The 18,832-nt window shown below is 31.9% G+C and overlaps 1 protein-coding gene across 1 annotated transcript; it reads left to right on the top strand.

Annotated features, from left to right (window-relative positions):
- Positions 1–15,054: 15,054 nt before the first annotated feature.
- Positions 15,055–17,835, top strand: LOC149486483 (facilitated trehalose transporter Tret1-like). The gene is made up of 7 exons (XM_089697883.1): positions 15,055–15,067; positions 15,192–15,421; positions 15,643–15,966; positions 16,236–16,368; positions 16,480–16,703; positions 17,042–17,236; positions 17,376–17,835. The coding sequence occupies exons 1-7, from the start codon at positions 15,055–15,057 to the stop codon at positions 17,595–17,597; spliced, it is 1,341 nt and encodes a 446-aa protein (XP_089554009.1). The 3' UTR covers positions 17,598–17,835.
- Positions 17,836–18,832: the final 997 nt, after the last annotated feature.

Genomic DNA, 18,832 nt, shown 5'->3' with positions numbered 1-18,832 from the left:
TAACTACTAGGAACTCATGCCTTCTCGCTTATAATAAAAGACGACTAAATTTCAATGGATCTTCCGGGAGACTTCTTACATACTATCCTAGGAGGTGATCGCAGCTACCTATATATTTTTAATCCTATTAACGTGCACAAAACAACAGAACACAATATTATTTACACAGCGACGGCTCGCGCCGGTGGCACGTGTTAATAACGTTACTGTCAAGGCGCTACAACCTGACGTGGGTCGAAAAGGTCCACAATAGCTTTGCGATCAGATTCCCGCCTGTATTTACCGAAAGTGCTCGAACATGAACAGTTATCATACGCTATGAACAGGTGGAATGTTATTTATGAACTCATGTAACTGGATATGTAATACTGCGCGTAGGGTTCGAATATTTAGCGTGGTTATTAGACATGCCGGACAGATGTTTCGTATCATAACTTGTAGCCTTCTTGGTGAAGCATTCAGAGGATTTGAGTTATATGTGTGGGTACGATTGCCATGAGATACTGACAATAGTGCTATATATAAACTAGAAGATACAATCAAGTTTTGGTAGAGTATAGAGGATGATTATTTTGTTCATATACAAACTATATTTGTCTTATAAAATAAAAAAAGTAATGTGGAATCATTCCCGTAAAAATATACATGAATCAGCGAAATCCACAATATTAATAAAACCTAAAAAGCTATATTATTACACATCTCCTCATCTTTCAAACATGACCGTATTAAAAATCCACACATAAAATAAGGCAGGAGCGATAAGCCCCTGTAATCCTCTTCTGACTACGAGCAGCAAAACAGCATTTTGTATTCTAATACTTAACATATAACTTTTGCCTTTTACTAAACTTAAAAGGTACACTTAAATCCTATAATGTGACTAATGTGACTAATGTGACATGTATGACTAATATGACTTCTGAAAGTGTACCCTTTCTTGAAGGAAAAACGGTTCACAGAACATTTTATTTTAATCTTTACATACATTTAATCAGAATAGTTCATAAACTCAACTGTTTGAGAAGAAAAATGTTGTTTAAATTACGAGCGCTTAAAAATAAAGAAACTTCCCGTATCAATGTCGACGAGACTCGACTTCATAACTGTCTCCAAGAACATACGGAAATGGACATCGCTTTAAACTTTTGTAGCGAAGATAAAAATGCTTCAGCCTTATTCCACAAGAGAAATAAAACAGTCATGGACGTATAAAAAAAGACGGACGGTATATCGCCTAAACATTGAGTGAAGCCTAGTAATGGCGGCGAAACATCCATGTGTGTGTGCCATGTTGCCATGGCAACAGCTGTCCTGTTGACAATGGCGGCTGTATTTTTTTCTGTTAATTTTGCCGTAATAATTTTGTCATTAAAACATAAAAAAAAATAACTTGCTTCCCTGTGGAATGTAATCCCTTGTGTTTTGTTATTTAAAATTGTACTGTTGCGACACCATTTAACCACGCAAGACGGCATTTTAAATATTTTTTGTGAAACAGTGACGCAGTTAATCAGTCGGTAGTTCACGACGTAATGGCGGCCGACTAGCTTACTATGGTGAGAGTGTGTGCGTGTTTATTGTCTTTACACGATCGCTAGCTTACTATGGTGGCTTCACGTTGTTTGTTCGTAATACGGCGTCCGTCTTTTTTTATACGTCCATGAAAACAGTCTTCAAAAATTCGCCGCAACTCCCAACATGCATACGATACTTTGCTAACGGCAGTCTTTTTAAACCGAGATTATAAACTTAAAAAGGAGTTCGTTTGGCAAAATAAAGTATTAAATGCAGATTCTTATTGGCTTTTTGGCCTTTTTACATTTTGACCTGGTGCAAAATTATGGCGGTAAAATGTAATTCTGGTAATAAATAATTTAAACACTTAATTTAGTATGTTTATCTTCTATAAAGCTTACCAGTACATTATATTGACACATTTATTGTATATTTAGGCGTCGTTTATGTCAATTACTAACACGATCATGCATGCAAGGCAGCACACTACGGAGGCACGCTGCGTATCTCAACGTCTGCGAACGTAACCATTATAATATTATATACGCATCAACACGCGTAGGCACAAAACGCATAATTCAAATTTCGAATTTATTAAGCCTGTTCGTTCTTTATTTGAATTCAATTCACAACACGCTATGCTGGCAATAAATAAAATGCAACTTCAAATGAGGTTGGCTGGCTGGAAATAATCCAACTCACTTGTGTACTTTTTGCTTCATTACACTGCAATAAATGGTTGAAATGAGGTTCTATTCGGATGATGTATGTTACTGAGGTATATTTAACAAACAAACTGGGCGCCTTTATTATTTATTTCATTTAGAAAGTCGATAAGATATTTTAATCAATACATTGCAATTTACCGCATTTTGTTCATTTTGTTAAAAGGATAGCTTGGTTATATCTTTTATTTGATGAAACTCGCTGGACAAAATGACTCTATAATAGGAGAGAAAGTATACATTATATTATATGTTTTGCTATATAGAACATACAATATTGTCAGATATTTTATGACTTTACACAATCAATCGGCTGTTTAATTCTCCTTATAACAAAACCTTACTTCACCAATAAATAAACATAATTTCATCAGTTTAATTAGTAAAGCACGCAGACCGCTGCGAGCGAACTGTAACATGCATCAATGTATCTCGCAGTAATAATGTATCGTTTTTAATAATACCATTATGTTTTCATAGATCCCGATTGATGACCGCCCGACCATAAAGCATTTATTAATTTTCAATACCGGCTTTCAGAATTAATTATGTATGCTCGCTGGAGTCGATCGCCGAAAAATATTTAAGCCCCATAAGAACATGAATGAATTGACGGCGCTTGTTAAGCGTTTTGTAGAGGTTAAAAGGTATTTAATATAGTCAATTAAATTCTGATTGAAACGTATTCATCGTCTCGTTGAGGCTTTAAAAGAAGATGGAGGTAAGAGAGTTTCCGAGAATGAATCCATTTTGTATTTGTATCCCCATTTACTTTTAAATATACCTAACTAGGATTAGATAATTTTAGATAATTTTAATTTGGTGTTTACATTTATGTGAGTATGTAAACTCATACAAACATACATTATTTATTTTACTGACAGTCTATTATGTCGTTAATGCAAATTATTCCAAAGTAGACCAGTCTCCTAGACCCGTATGAGACACAATTACTGGAAGTTGATATAGTTTCGCATAGCTTGCTCGTTTGGACAGTGTGTGGGGACTGAACTTCATCTTATGTAATCTACACTTCCTTAGTTGGTAGAAAATTTGTGATTTATATTAATACTAAACAAAATTATTACAAATATCATTTGTTATAACGACTATGGTAATCCTATCTACAAGGAAACAAACTCAAACTGAAACTCATAAAATATTATTTATGTAAACTTTTACAAGTGTTGATTAGTCATTTTTAAACAGTGTTCTAGATTTTGATAGTCCCATAGGAAATAAACTTTGTTAGAGAGACTAACAGCTTTATTCGCTCTTCAAACAAGTTACTAGCACCATTTTTACTCCGAACTGCTATTAGGAGTTGACGGGGAAAAGCCAATTTGTTTACACAAAAACGTTACGAAATTTTCTTTCAGTCGTCGCAGCACCTCGTAATATGCACGTAACATGTACACAATTTCTATTATGCTTCAAATTTTGATGTTTTATTGTTACCCATATTTGTGTACGTATGTATATTTCCTTGGCACGCAAAACAGCCTAAACTGCTGGACGTGGACGAATTTTGAATTATTAGTTGTTCTTTTAATCATCAGAATAGTAGCAGAGATAGGCTACGTAAATTAGTATATGTGGATTTTTAAATAATAATTTTTGTTTAAGACATAAAATTTCGTATTTTATTTTCGTGTTACAAAATTAACGTCTGTGTTAAGCCGACTTGGTTCACACCTGATTATGTTCATACAGTTCAGTGCTTCGGAATATTTAACACAAGGGAATCTGGGCACGAATTAGTCACACGTGTTCAGTCTTCTCTATATAACACAAACTAACCAAAAAATCTTTTATGTATGAAAATTATTTAACATTATTTACTTATGTGTTCATGCAGTATCATATTTCATATTTTAGTAGTGATCTACAAGTAAATTTATAATTTATCACAATATGTCTCCTATTGCAAGAAATAACCTCCTAATATTTTATGACTGCGTGTTATTCATAATATAAAATATATAATAAATAACTACCTACTTCTAATCGGCTGCTATCAATAATAAATATATTTATGCAGGAATACTAAGGAAGATGCGAATTCAATTGTACGTCATTTTAACGCTACAATATAATGTAAAGTAAAAGTAAAAAAATGGGTAGTTCTATATCGAACAGTTTAATACAAAAGCCCAAATTTTATAGACACTTTTTTGTCGTACCCATCCAGGGATTTCCCTCTTCGTGACATCATTAATTTTGTGCCCCTTTCATCAAGTTCCCACTATACGCTTGGTTTGTCTACCCTTCCAGGGACAGAGTTTATCTGCCCTCATTATTATTAGAACTTTTAAATACTTTTTTCTTTATTCTTGTAAAAAATATTTCTTAATTTTTTCACTTTAATTTATAAAAAAAAACTTGTAAATAAATTGAAAATGTGCTAGTAAAAAATTTGTTAAATAATCTACATCATGAATCGTCAGAAAAAGGCAGTTACAAAAGGAATTAAATGACAATTGTCGTACTTATCAAGTTTTGGAGCGAGACCAAAATTACTGGTTAAATAATGACATGCACTTGGAAAGCGCATAGTTGAGTAAAATGTGGAAATTCGCGGCTTAATTCCTCTCCATCCCTATATGTATACATAAAATATATCGTCAAATGTATTTAGAGCAGTTTTGATTTCTATGTGTAAGCAGGAAGGTGCATTTTCCTTCAAAATCTCTCCTTAATGATAAGCTTTGATGTTGAGTTACGTAAGCACACGTGCACAGCACAATTTGTAACCTGCAATTGGAGTTTCGTTTAACTTTTTAATTTTCAGGTAATTTGACGATCTGAGGGTGAAATAACTTACGTGAGTTCTACTGAAATGCAGCAGTTGCAACATGAATAAAGTTCAAAAGAGTTAAATAATTCTTTAAGCGTTTTTGGTACGTTTACAAAACTTGTAAGTCTAATATTCTACGTAAATAAATTGATAGCAAATTTTCTCTAAAGAAATTTTGCGTAATTTATAAATAATGTTGTCACAGTTTTGCTGTGAATCAATGTTGTAATGAAATCTGTTTGCTGAAAATGTTCGTATTGTGTTGTTTCGCTTATAGAAGTTTAAATTACGCTATCAGCAGAAAATAATATAAATAACTACAAACTTAGGAAGAATGGTAATTTTTACGGTGTAGTTTTATTTCCTGTTATAGTATAGAAGTTAAAGACTGAATTTCTGAACTGTAATGAAAAATAAAACTTACAATATAAAAATTGGATCTGCTCTATATAAAGCTACATAATTACAGCGAATGCACAACTAAACCCACTTTCACAAAAATGCAGTACATACCGCAAAAGCCATTCCAGACGAAAAACATTTATCTTCCTTTTAAAATGCACGAAACTATTTTCAAGCGGCATTAAAAGTTTGAACCGAATAAAAAGCTGAACACCTAAGCAACGGTTTTTCCTAGCACAAAGACAATTCAATAGTCAAAGCTGCAATGCTGAAAGCAAACACCAAATTGCTCGCTAACTTGAGATTACATGGAGTGGTCGCCCCCACCGCCCCTCGGGACGTCGTAGCTTTTTGCGCGCCATGTTTAAAAACATCTGGTTTTTTTTTTATTTTTCAAAAAAAAAAATTCAAAAGTCAATTTCCTTTATTTTTCAAAATCCCTATTACTAACAGGTAACTTTCGTTTCTTTCTTTCATGTAACTTTAGAAAGTTTCCATACAACCATAACTGGGAAAAAATGCAATGCATCTAAACGGCTATACAAATATATGGCTAATTATGGATAGTTTTCTCTACATTATTATTACAGATAAAGTGGTAAAAAATAAAAACTAGTTCACCTTATTTTAGCAGATTTTAAACATTTACTGCAACACAGGGTGTAGAAAAAACTAAATTTGTCTACGTAAGCTTTTTCATGGAAATAGCAAATTTTCCTTAAACCTAACGGGATCTTTGCATTTCCAATAATATTATTTTGAAATGTTTTCTCTTGTGTACTGTCGTTGAATATTACAATGTCATCGAAAAATAATTTTGTTTTAAAATTTCATGAGTTTCAGAACGGTTTCTGCAAATAAGAGTAAGTATTAGTGAGTAAGTATTATCATTAACGTGTTATAGAATTATTTTTTGATGATAAATGCACTTATAGTCCGGGATACATCGCCCATTTTTGCAAGTGATTACTATCAAGCTAATTTTTCGTGAGTAGCTTTATTTTGATGAGATGCCCAATAATTTCATGTACGAAACTCTCGATTGTGGTAGCTTACAGAGGTAACAAGGATAAAAATTTTTGATTTGACGGTTCTCAAATATTTATTACGCAATTTGTAGGACAATATGTCTGTTGAATTATATAAGTATTAAATAAGTGAAAATAAAAAAATCAGCTGGTTAGTAATAATTTATGATGACTTCGTTATCGATACACATTGGAAAGGGGGACTCTTTGATCAAACCATAGATTTTGTAGGACAAATATTTTTTCGAATAATTTAGATAATTATCTTGAGATTGAACAAAAAAAAACATTCAGTTAGTAATTAATATTTGAGAACCATCAAATCAAAATATTTTATCCTTGTTTCCTCTGGTAGCTACCACAATCGAGAGTTTTGTACATGAAATTATTGGGCATCTCATCAAAATAAAGCTACTCACGAAAAATTAGCTTGATAGTAATCACTTGCAAAAATGGGCGATGTATCCCGGACTATTAATAATAATTATTGTGAAATACGTGACAGTAATATAAATAATAGAAATTAAAAACATCTGGAATATTTTAAGACTCGAAGCCAATTTAAAAAAAACAATAACCAATTTGAACACTGCATCGTTTCGATTTTCATCAGAGATTCATATACCTACTGATGAATAAACATTATTCAGTTGCGGGGAATTCATAAAATATCATAAGTCTGTATAATTATATCAAAAAAAATAGTATGGACAACATTTGTCTATAATACTTTGTTATATATGACTTGTGATTTCGAACTTAATTATAGTGCCAATAGTTTGGAATGTGAATCCTCTGATTAATCCATCTTTTTTTCTTTTTACGTCTTATTTAAACGTCTTACAAACAGGTAAACTATGTATGTGCTACACGTGCATTCCACCCTGCGAGATTACAAGTGTTTCGCTGTACTCCTTGCTGGAACACAATATATCACCGCGCATGTACCGGGGCTACTTTCAACAAGGTGAGCGGAGAGCTCAAGTACGCGTTAACTCTAATAAGTAATTCCACTTAGTGTTAGGAAGAAATTCTGAAGCATTCCACGGCCAAACGGGAATGCACTCGGGGAATTTTTCAAGTAATTTGGATTCTATTCACAACAGGGGAGCGAAGAGACGCGCCAAATGAACCGGACTGCGCTGCATTACGGCAGCGATAAGGCCCGACTCTCATTGGGCACTTGAGACTGAAATATATTTTTCGGGCTTTTTTAACGAGATGCAGGGAGCATGGGATAATGCCTGTAATTACAGTATTTTCAGATCTTTTGCACTTTTCCGTTGCTTTTATTTCGAACATGTTTGGGGCGCACTCGCCAACCACTTTGTAAAAATGAAAATTTGTTTTATATTTTATTCCATTACAACGATATTTAAATTTGTTCAGATGTAAGCTCTTATTTATTTACAAATTTAATAAAAATAAAAATGTTCCTAAAGAATAATTAGTAACGAATGACGACAATTCGTGATGTGATAGCATGAAAAGAAAAAATGTTAGGTTAAAGTTAAATATTTTTATCATAACGATCATTTCTTATGTATGCCCTGTGTGGATTTGCCTAATGGCTTGCTAACATATCTAATTGTTTTCTATTTTTCACAACAAAGGGAACGTTTTTTTTTACTGTGCGGTGCGGTTTATATTGCAAGTCAATAGCTATTGGGGTCAATTAAATCAATTAGGAGCGCACTCCTTAGCGCCGCTAATAAAGGGAAATTAAGAACTTAAATCACACCTACTGAGTCTTTTCAAATGCCAATATTTCTTACTAATGGAACTAGTTAAATGAAAAGTCATTGCTTTAGTGAATCTATTGCGATTTTCTAACGTTTCGTGTTAACATGTCGATTTATGAACGTAGAATGTTTGTAAAAGCTATAAACTGAAGTAACGTACATCCTACTAATATTGTAGATGCGAATGTTTGTATGTTTGTTTGTTACTCCATTACGCAAAACTTGTTGCACCGATTTTCATGAAATTTGGAAAATACGTAGAGGATAACTTGGATTAATATACAGGATAGTTTTCATCCCGAAAATCCCACGGGAACGGGAACTATAGTTTTCCTTTGGCTACGCGGGCGAAGCTGCGTGCGAAATGCTAGTAGGTAAATAATGATTGCCTTTGTTAAATACGAGAGGTTCTTAAATTGCATTGCATAATTGTCAATTGTTGTAGATATAATATGTTACGAATGACAGCAATTAAATATTTATAAACTGGTGACCATAATCACCCTGTTTAACATGAAGTCAATTAAGTTAATCATTGGCTACGTTTATTCCAGTTTCATTAAGTTTTATGCGAAAAACAAAAACACACTGTCATCGGTCGTCTTTCGTCATTTCAAACTTAATTTTACATTAGTCTATACGTATTTTAAAGTGTTAAAAATTATGAATTTATGTAAAATTTACCTCTTAAAAGTTAAAATCTTCGTAAAATGTTTTTCTTTTTTCAATTAATAATGATTGTTACAAACCCTCAAAGGAGATTTAACGCGATCCCATGCATATTCTCGCGTGTAAACAATCTGTATGTAAATCTCATACAAGTTTTTGGTCAGTATGGTTTTTTCACACGCCTCATGGAGTTATGGCTCGAGCGGTGGCCACGAGTTTTTGTGATAATTTGTCATGCATATTTGAACGATTTTATTTATAAAAAGCTCTTGAATATTATATTTAATAAAATGGTTTAAATAAGTGAGGAGATTAAGATATTATTACTTAAGAGAATATATTAATTAAATTCGGAATGTCAAGGAGTGGATGAACTGAGGTCTACTTGTATCACTTTTAAAACATTATTTATTACTTATTTAAAAAATAATGGGCTTTGAGAGTGAGAAATGTAAACATAAAGAAAAAAATAATAGACACCTACCCTGTAGCACATGTAGAAATATTCTTAAAAATTATTTTTTTCGGTCTATATTGGTTCGCATAAAAAATCATATTTTTTATTATGCTCTCACCGCACGTCTACCCAAGGGACAGTTATATCTCGACTTTATTTGCATGATCAAAAATATAAAGAACCGCATTCCGTTATAGAGCAACAACGTCGTGATTTAAAAAATCTTAACGTTGTTCTGCCAGGATATCATTACTCGTCCCCCGTCAACTGATGATTAGTACTTTAATATTATTCACCTACTAAATTTAGCTTTTAAGTCACGTACTAACATTAATGGATCTCTGTCATCTAATAAAATTGTTGTAATAAATAAATAAATAAAAATTACTTACTTGTTTAAAATATAGTGTGCGTTATATTCTCTATTCGATATTAAAATCGGTCAAGCTATTTCAAAGGTTTATCTTAATCTATACTAATAAATTAAGTTGCAGGGTTTTGTTTGTTTGTTCGCATTTATCTCTGGAACTAATCGTTCAAATTAAAATATTATTTTTGTGTTGGATACTCTATTTATCCAGCAAAGCAAGCATTCGAATCACGCTACGACCAATAGGAGAGGATCAGCAATGAAAATTTTGCAAAAGCGGGAAAAACTTCTTTTTTTCAGAACGTGTGTTACATAAACGGGTACCTACAAATAGTTTTTCTGATAAATTTTTAACTGGTAATTTTTTTTGTGTTATGGTGTATTACAATTTGACTCCCAATCTTTACAATAATTTATCATTTATTCTGTTTTATAATAATATTTGATGTGATACATTCTGATAGAGTTTAAATTTTCGCATAATGTTTCGTTCAGTCGCAAAACATGTGCATTTATATTTGCATAGTATCATAAAGAAACGTGCAAAATTATTTATAGTTTGATAAAATAATATATGTATTTATTGTAATATCAGAATATAACCTCTATTGTAATTTAATATACCTACACATACTTTCTTATCTGTGACATCTCTTTTCCCTGGGTAAGGAACAAACATTTGTTTAAATTAATCTCTAAGAACACAAGAGAAGCATCATTGAATCATAGCAACAGATATTATTTAGTAATTAAATACATCCATATTTATATCAGAGTGGAAATAAGGACTATTGTTTGCATGTAGATTTTCGCGTTTAAAAGATAAATATGTACATGCATAACATAATTTATTAACAAACAAATAAAATATTTGTAATAAGATATCAGTGTATTTGCGTAATTTGTATACAAGTATAATTTTAGCTTGAAACTTCGTGCAAATTTTTAAAGGAAGAATTCAATCTTCTCTTATTTTCTTTAAAACTTTACTAGCTCTTTTACAGCTGTATTTTGCTTTTAAAGTTAGCAAATATAGAAGGGTCAAAGAAGTAAGGACAACAACACATACAAAACAAAATGACTACAAGATTAATAGATATTGTAGACATTTTACGTATCATAGTTTTCCGAGAGGTAGAGGAAAGGTAGAGTTTCATATATTTCTTAATTTTGCAAAAAACCAAACAACTTATCGATGTAAAATGTAAATCGGTTTAAATGCAAATAATAATTCCCTTCAATCGCACGATAGGTTATTAAGTGAATATTTCCTACGTATCGATTGTGATTGGTTCCCGGATAAATATTAGTTCGCAAAGGATGGATTGCATTGCCCGCATCGCTTCATTCTAGATGTTTGCTAAATTTCAAATGAATCGCTGCTAAACTATTACAACCCGGTCAAAGGTAAATTAAAGTAGAGTATGTTTTAGTAATGACTTACGTATTCGTTTCTCTTTTACTTGTGATACAAAATTGTTGCTATGCCTTTCATTTGATTTTAAAAATAGATTTACCTATTTAAGTTTTACAGACTTAATTGTGTACAAATAATAAGGAATTCTTGCGATAAAATGTTATATTTTGCAACTTCTTAATGTATATATTTAACTCAAAGGTGACTGACTGACTGACATAGTGATTTATCAACGCACAGCGCAAACCGGACGGATCGGGCTGAAATTTGGCATGCAGGTAGATTGAGATGCAGGAGATGCAGGAGGACGTAGTCATCCGCTAAGAAAGGATTAAGCGAAATTCTTACGGGAACGGGGAAAAAAGGTCACGTACAAAGTCATGTGCGGAAGCTAGTCATGTATATGAACAGTAACATAATATGTAGTTACATAATACAAAATGTGTCTCTCATACTTTTCTCATATACCTTAACGTTAGGCAAACAATGACGAAAAATTGTTTAAATATGAACAAAATTTCATCATCATATCAAACAAAGGGTATTGAGTGAAAAGAGTAATTTTCTCCTCCATAAAAACAGCGAGTTATTTATGACGACACCGCTATCTATACAAGGGATTCGGCTCCGGGCGCTGTATTAACGATTATACGAAAACCTATAAAGAAATTATTTCTTTGATAAATATATCGTATGAACGTTCCTTTGTATTAGTGAGAATTCGAGCTCATTTGCGGGCTCGAGCTGAATTCACGGAACTGAATAAATTATTCTAAATGCCACAGATAATGTACTTGAGTTTTATATTGTATGTGAAATGATACAAAGAATTGGAATGATTATAGGTAATACTAATCTCTTAAATAAATAAAAAAAAGCTACACTACAGCCGAAACGAGCATCGAAAACGAGATGTCGTATTTTTTATGTCCATCAAAACAAAACAAAACAAGACCGCAGACCTATAAACTGATTGTAACCTAAACTAATTTAATCACACAATAATTAAAACCAATTCGGCATTCGTAATGCTCTCTATGTTTGATATTGTTAAAATGTTCGCCAATTACCATTGATTCGCCCGAGCAAACGCATTGGTTTTGTTCAGAACCGACTGAACTGTAGTCGCGGTTGATTTGTGGTGGCCCTAATTGAAAGATAAACTTCAAAGCTGAATTAGGGCACTCCAGTCATTATTAAAGCCCCAGTTTGAAAGCTTAACTGGCAAATAGGCATGGAGTATTAGCGAGCAAACCACAGAGAACGGCGCTTTGATATCGCGGAGACTTGTGATGAGCCAGGTGTGTAGGTAGGTACTTATTTGTATACATTGATCAATTTTGAAGCAAGTAAGGAGTTTGCGTAATAAATTTAAGACAAAAGAACTGAATATACTGATTTCAATTGAATAACATCTTTTGTTACAGTTTAACCTTTTCCTTATTGATTTATTTTTAATTATTATTCCTCTGTAGTCTTGAAAATGTGTTTTTTTTTCAAGAATAGGTTTAATTTTTTTTCTGCGCAATTGGCATACATTTTGTATATATATATTTCAGTTATGATAATATAATCTGATCATAATGCCAAAATGGAAATAATTGCATCATACAGCTTTATTGTATTTGCAAATATCAGATTAAAGGCTCATATAATATTACATAATTGTTGTAGTTACATTATTTCATAACTCCCACAAAGCTACATAATTCTATGAAAAATTAAAATTTATGAATTTCGATTCATGGTATAACAGCTTCAATTTTATTTCTTGAAATTTTATGTTAATGTACTTTGCATTTTATGACATTTCCAAGAGTTATTATTGTGTTGCTATCAACGGTTGCTATAATCAGAAACGTGCTTATTCTAAAATATTTTTCAGTTATAAATGTTGAATGATTTTTAATTTTTTTTGTTTGCTTTACGTAATCTAGTTCTAACTTGAATAAATATGACGTAGTCTATCTCTGGAAATATTTCTCGTGACTCTATAAGTAAATATGAAATCTTAAGATACACTGAAAGAAAAAAATTATATTGCAAAATTGTTACAAATAAATTTGCTATGGAGTGACGTATTTTTAATTAAAAATAGCCATGCGCTTAAATTTTTAATCATCGCAAAACTAATTTTACGTACAATTTTTATGTACTTGCATGAGGTAAAAGCAGATTTACGTTTTAATTTTAAAATTTTCATGTGATTGCAATGACGTGTAGAATGTAGGGGTTTTAATAGAGTACAAAACATACACTATGAAGCATATAATTAAAAAAGTTGATAGAAACATGTATAGTACAAGTATTTCCGATAATTATAATTGTTCAAGTAAATACCTTTTATAATACATAACACAATACACAAACACTGGTGAGTATAACATGTATATATTGCACATTTAAGCCATTGTTTATGTTTGATCAATTTAACATTATTTAACAGCGCTATCTTAACATTTCAATTATTATCATATCAGATTGTACACAAATAATTATAATTAGCTAAAAATACGTAATAAAAATTATATCCTTTCGCACAGTGGGTGTGATCAGACTTGCGGAACCAAGTACCATAATATTCATATTAGTTTTCGAGTAGTAAAGGTAGAAGATACACAGAAATAAGATGAAATTGCACATTGAAAACAAAATAGTGGAAAAGAACGGTCACACATACTTACAATGGATTGTAGCCTCAATAGGTAATTTGGTTGATTTTTATTCTAGTTTTCATTTAGGGCTACTGCAATAAATTCATTATTTACCCGTTCAACCTAAAGGTGTTTGTGTATCACTAAAAGGTGTAATCCATAGAAATCTAAATAACAAGACACTAGAAGTCGTAAGCGCGCGTGACCTTGTCGCCACTCAGGTGACTTTCACATCACCAGTGTGTTCGTCACAGTTCAGTTGCTATGGAGACGTATGTGTGTAAACATGGTGTGTTTCAGCATTTCCCATTGCGGAAATTCTTCCACAAGTTATAATTATACTAATAAAGGAATAATATTTCATCGGTAAATATTTTTTTTTAGAAATAATGCCGTTTTTCCTTAAAATTATAGAATATTTACAAGTATTATGAGTGTCACCATAGTAATCGAAATAACAATGAATGGCACAGTTTCAACCTTATTGGAGCAAAAAGAAACAAAACGTCTCATATACTTAGGGATGTTATTCTAAAATAAACCGTAAATTCGTGCGTTAGGATACATATTAAAAAGCTTAATTTAATATTTAAGTTAGTTTTCACTAAAATCAAGTTGTCCAATAAAAGGCATAGTTTACTTGTGTGTATTGTTTAGCTATCGGTTTAAATGTGTTGATTTTGGCGACAGCGGTTTTCATACGAATTATGACATTATAGCACTTCTATGTGTCTTGTTATTTAGATTTCTATGGTGTAATCTCTTTCTAAAATGTCAAATCTTTACAAACTGCATTGACTTTAAACGTGTGTTCTTGTCTATAAAGACCATAAAAAATACTTACAAATTTTATAGACTGCGAAATAAAGGTATCCATTTTAAACGTTTATGAAATTCACAATAACTTTGTCATAGCAGTAAGTTTCCAGTTCGAACTCTTAAATAATATATCAAGAAACGAATGATAGTACAGACTTCTATCACTTCAGAACTATAAGTTAGGTCTCTTGGTAATTTACATCAATTGTTTATATTAAAGAGAAGTATGATAAAGAAAGAGGAATTATAGGAATTTAGTTAAAAATAATATTTTCGTGAATTTAGGATATAATTAAAATTAATGATAATAATTATACATGATGTAATATGATTTTATCAAAATTGGATATAGATACCTAGTTTTATTGGAGTAATGTATTGATTGAATCGCAACAAATAACATAATTTGTTGTGACGAGCGAGGTGACCATCAAACTAAAGCGTGTTTAGCTACGAATGATACAACCAAGTACTATAAATAAATAAAATTCTGATATGGAAGGCTCTGACTCCTAAACTAGCTAAAAACCTGTATGTCAGGAGTCAGCAATTAAAGCTTAAACCAATTTAACATAAATATTAATAAATTTCAGTAAACATAGGATCCTTAATATACGGTTTGGAAGTGGGCTGGATATCACCAATTACGAAGACACTCCAATCTGAGTCATCACCACTTGGCTACCCTTTATCTGACAGTGTTATGGCATGGGTGGCAAGTAGTTCTTGCTTCGCTGCTGCTTTTGGAGTTTCCATATATTCATATCTATCAGATAAATATGGAAGAAAGTTATCTATACAAGCAGTTATTATTCCACAAATGGTAAGCAATTCAAAGTCTATTTTCTGTGCTATTTTTCCTTTCGAGGTTTAGTTATTTGAATATTCTGTAGCTCACCTTATGAGCAATGGTCACATCTATCTTACAAGCTTTTACTAATAAAACTCTCTCAACTCAATAATTTCTGTAATTCGCATTTGATTTATGCTTTAAATATACCTAAATGTAGAAATTTTTTATAAAAGATATTTTTTTTATTTCAGTTATCAGTATGTTTAAGATTAATATCACCAACAGTAACTGCACTTCTAATAGCTCGGATTTTAGCTGGATTAGCCGCAGGAGGCGTTTATATTGTGGTCCCAATGTATCTAAAGGAAATCAGTCAAGAAAGCATGACTGGTATACTAGTTTCTTTGCAAGTCTTGTTCCAGAATTTAGGAATATTGGCCATGTACATTATTGGAATATATTTGGACTATTACACGATATTGTGGCTGTCTACAATTTTGCCTGTTGTTGCGTTGCTTTTGCTGCTGAAAGTTCCCGAATCACCCGCGTATTTGGTTAAACAGGAGAAAGTTGACGTAAGTTTTCGATTGAATTATCAATTTATGGTATTCTTACTATCAAATAAAATGTATATTTTTCGGGTTAAATTATTTCTCGTGTGCTACAATAATTTTTATTAAACAATGGCAGAGACAGATTAAAAAAGCTTGAGGGGTGTCAAGAGATACCCGGATGGAACGAAGTTTTAAGCTAGAGAAAGACAGACAGAATTTTTTTCAGTCTCCTTTCGCAACGCGCGATTAGGAACTTTGTTCCAAAAACTAATAATTTCAATATTTTTCAGACAGCATATCATGTGGTGGCTTTACTACGAGGCTTAGAATGTCACGATAAAAGAGTAGAAAGTGAACTAGAATACATGCAACGTCAAGAAGCTGAGTTTAAAGCTATACCGAACGTCAGTCTTCTTACGATATGTAAGATTTTTCTATACCATACGTGGTTCAAAATTGAATCTTCAACAAGGCGACAAAAATAATTCAATCTGTTTCTTTTCGAGATGAATTTAAAAATGTTTTTTTTTTCAGTCAAAGAAAAAGCATGGAGACGTGGAATTATATTCGGCCTAATCTTATTTTCCATTCAAGCATGGAACGGAGCATATGCAATAATTACTTATGCTTCACCTATTCTGGCCTCTACTGGTGTGAAGTTTGATATAAGTCCTGAATACCAAAGCATCAGTTTTCCTATCGTCATGGTTTCTGCTAATTGCGCATTGACATTGGTTGTCGAGAAATATGGTAGAAAGGTGAGCTATATTATTTTATAAAAAAAGAAGTACTCAAAAGGCTCATCTCACTCACTCACTCACTCATCATTTAATTGTGTATTTTCGTGGTATTTTCTTTAAAAAACAATTATTAAGTATAGGTCGTTTATCAAGTATACTTTGTAAAACGTTTTATTCAATACAGTTTAATTGTGTTTTGTAGATATAATTAATATATGATTAAAATTAAAGTGCTCTTTTTAAATTTATAGGTTATTTATACACTTTCGAAAATGTAGCATTACATACCATAACCATTATTTTATGAATTTCCCTTGCTTCGATTTTTTTTTTAATACAATTTAATTTATTTTCAGACACTTCTTATTGTAGCATTTTTAATATCCGCTATAGCCATGATATCGCTGTCTGCGGCCATGATATTTCGACTTTACGGTGGCACGGTCCCCAGTTGGCTGCCTGTCATTTCTATGATGCTATCAGCCTCGATGTATTCTGGAGGAATATGTCCTTTGTCCTTCCTTGTTACAACAGAGTTGTTTAATTTTCAGGTAATGATGTTCTTTCATTTATATTGCCTTTCAAATTTGAGCATTATTACTATTCTATGGCAAGTTAAGTACAGATAAAGGTAGATCTTTTTCCAAGTCCTTTGTTATTTTTTTCATAATTTTTATATATTTTTTTCAGATACGTGCAAAAGTAATGGGACTAGTGTTCTCGTATGCGTGGGTTGCTTTCTTCATACCCTTGGTAGCGTATGCGCCAGTGACGAATGCTTTCGGCCAACACATAACGTTTCTTATATTCGGAATAATGAACGTCATAGGTGCGTTTTTTACTTTAGCATTTATCCCAGAAACAAAAGGTAGAAGTAACGAAGAAATCAAAAAAGCATTGACTGGTAAATAATAAGATTGTTGAAACGATGGACAATTTTTTGATGAAGTGAAAAAATTTGACATTGAAAGTGTGTACAGCTTTATTTAATATAATGTATTTAATGCTGTTTTAATGAAGCTGTGAAAGAACAGATGTAGTCATTAAGCTCGCCTTTATTATAGCTGGTTTTATGCTTAAATGTATTCTGATATCGGAGCTTTTGCGGACATATTAAATTATGTTGAAGTGAATAAAGTTTTAAAACTGGTATCGTTTTATTTTTGTGTTCTTGGAAAATTTCTATGATAATATAGTGGCGTGATTGTTATGATCATTTTTCCACACATGGAAATAATGAAGATATTAACATGTTTTTTCAAATATTTCTCTGTATTAAAAGTGATTTAACATTCATCTTTTTTATAATGCCCGATTCGTCGCAAGTGCAAAATAAAAGTATGAAACATCCTGATACGAATTTATTAATGCTCATAATTGATCGTCGAAATTAACTTCTAATATCTGAGGATATCTTTTCAATTTTACCCATGAATGGGTAGATTGGCTTCAAGGATTTCCTGGTTTTATGTAAATCATCTTGAAACTCTTCAAAATTTCGACGGCTTTATAGCAGCGGTCGTGTCGTAAACTTGCGAAATGTTCCGCTCATGAAACTTTCTGGCGGAAATTATTAATTGTATTTTATTGCCCTTAGATGAAATTATTTCTGAAATAATCGCTACTTACATGTGTCAAGTCGCGGTTAACATTGTTTTGTTAGAAGTTTATGACATGTAAAGTAGTTTAATATCATTGGAACGGAGTACATAATGAAAACGTAAAAGATTAGTATAATATTTATATTCTATGAAAATGTCCTTTTTCTATCGAAGTTATGATAACACACAAACGAAAGCAATAAGAAGATTCATAATAAAACACAATGACTATGAACTAATGAATAAAACAGCCAGCCCTTACACGTTATATTGAAAACAACATCCTTTCACATCTCTTTATTACTTCTCATTACGAGAAAATGTTTTTAATTTCATACTAAGCGATTGTTTGGTCCCAGTGCTCGGACGTTTCATTAATATTGCTAAAAGAACTCGCTCTAATCTGGAGCGTGTAAACACTTCACATTGTCTATTTTTATATAATGCAGTGGGCTAGTATTTATAGCAGTTATAAGCAGTGGGGCTTGATGTTTATCCGCGCTATGGATAGGACACCTCCCATATTTAATGAGATGAGAAATTATG

Source organism: Colias philodice, chromosome 8, assembly GCF_061535455.1.
Source record: "Colias philodice isolate Cphi_HAF_F1 chromosome 8, ilColPhil1 Martin Lab GWU primary, whole genome shotgun sequence".
Classification (NCBI taxonomy): Eukaryota; Metazoa; Arthropoda; class Insecta; order Lepidoptera; family Pieridae; genus Colias; species Colias philodice.
The sequence above is the reverse complement of the archived record's forward strand: the minus strand, read 5'-3'. Positions and strand labels throughout refer to the sequence as shown.

Excerpts from the sequence above, each read along its gene's own strand:
- LOC149486483 (XM_089697883.1), top strand. Across the intron at positions 16,369-16,479 it reads CGTCAGTCTTCTTACGATAT|TCAAAGAAAAAGCATGGAGA; the intron begins GTAAGATTTTTC and ends TTTTTTTTTCAG. Across the intron at positions 17,237-17,375 it reads CAGAGTTGTTTAATTTTCAG|ATACGTGCAAAAGTAATGGG; the intron begins GTAATGATGTTC and ends TATTTTTTTCAG.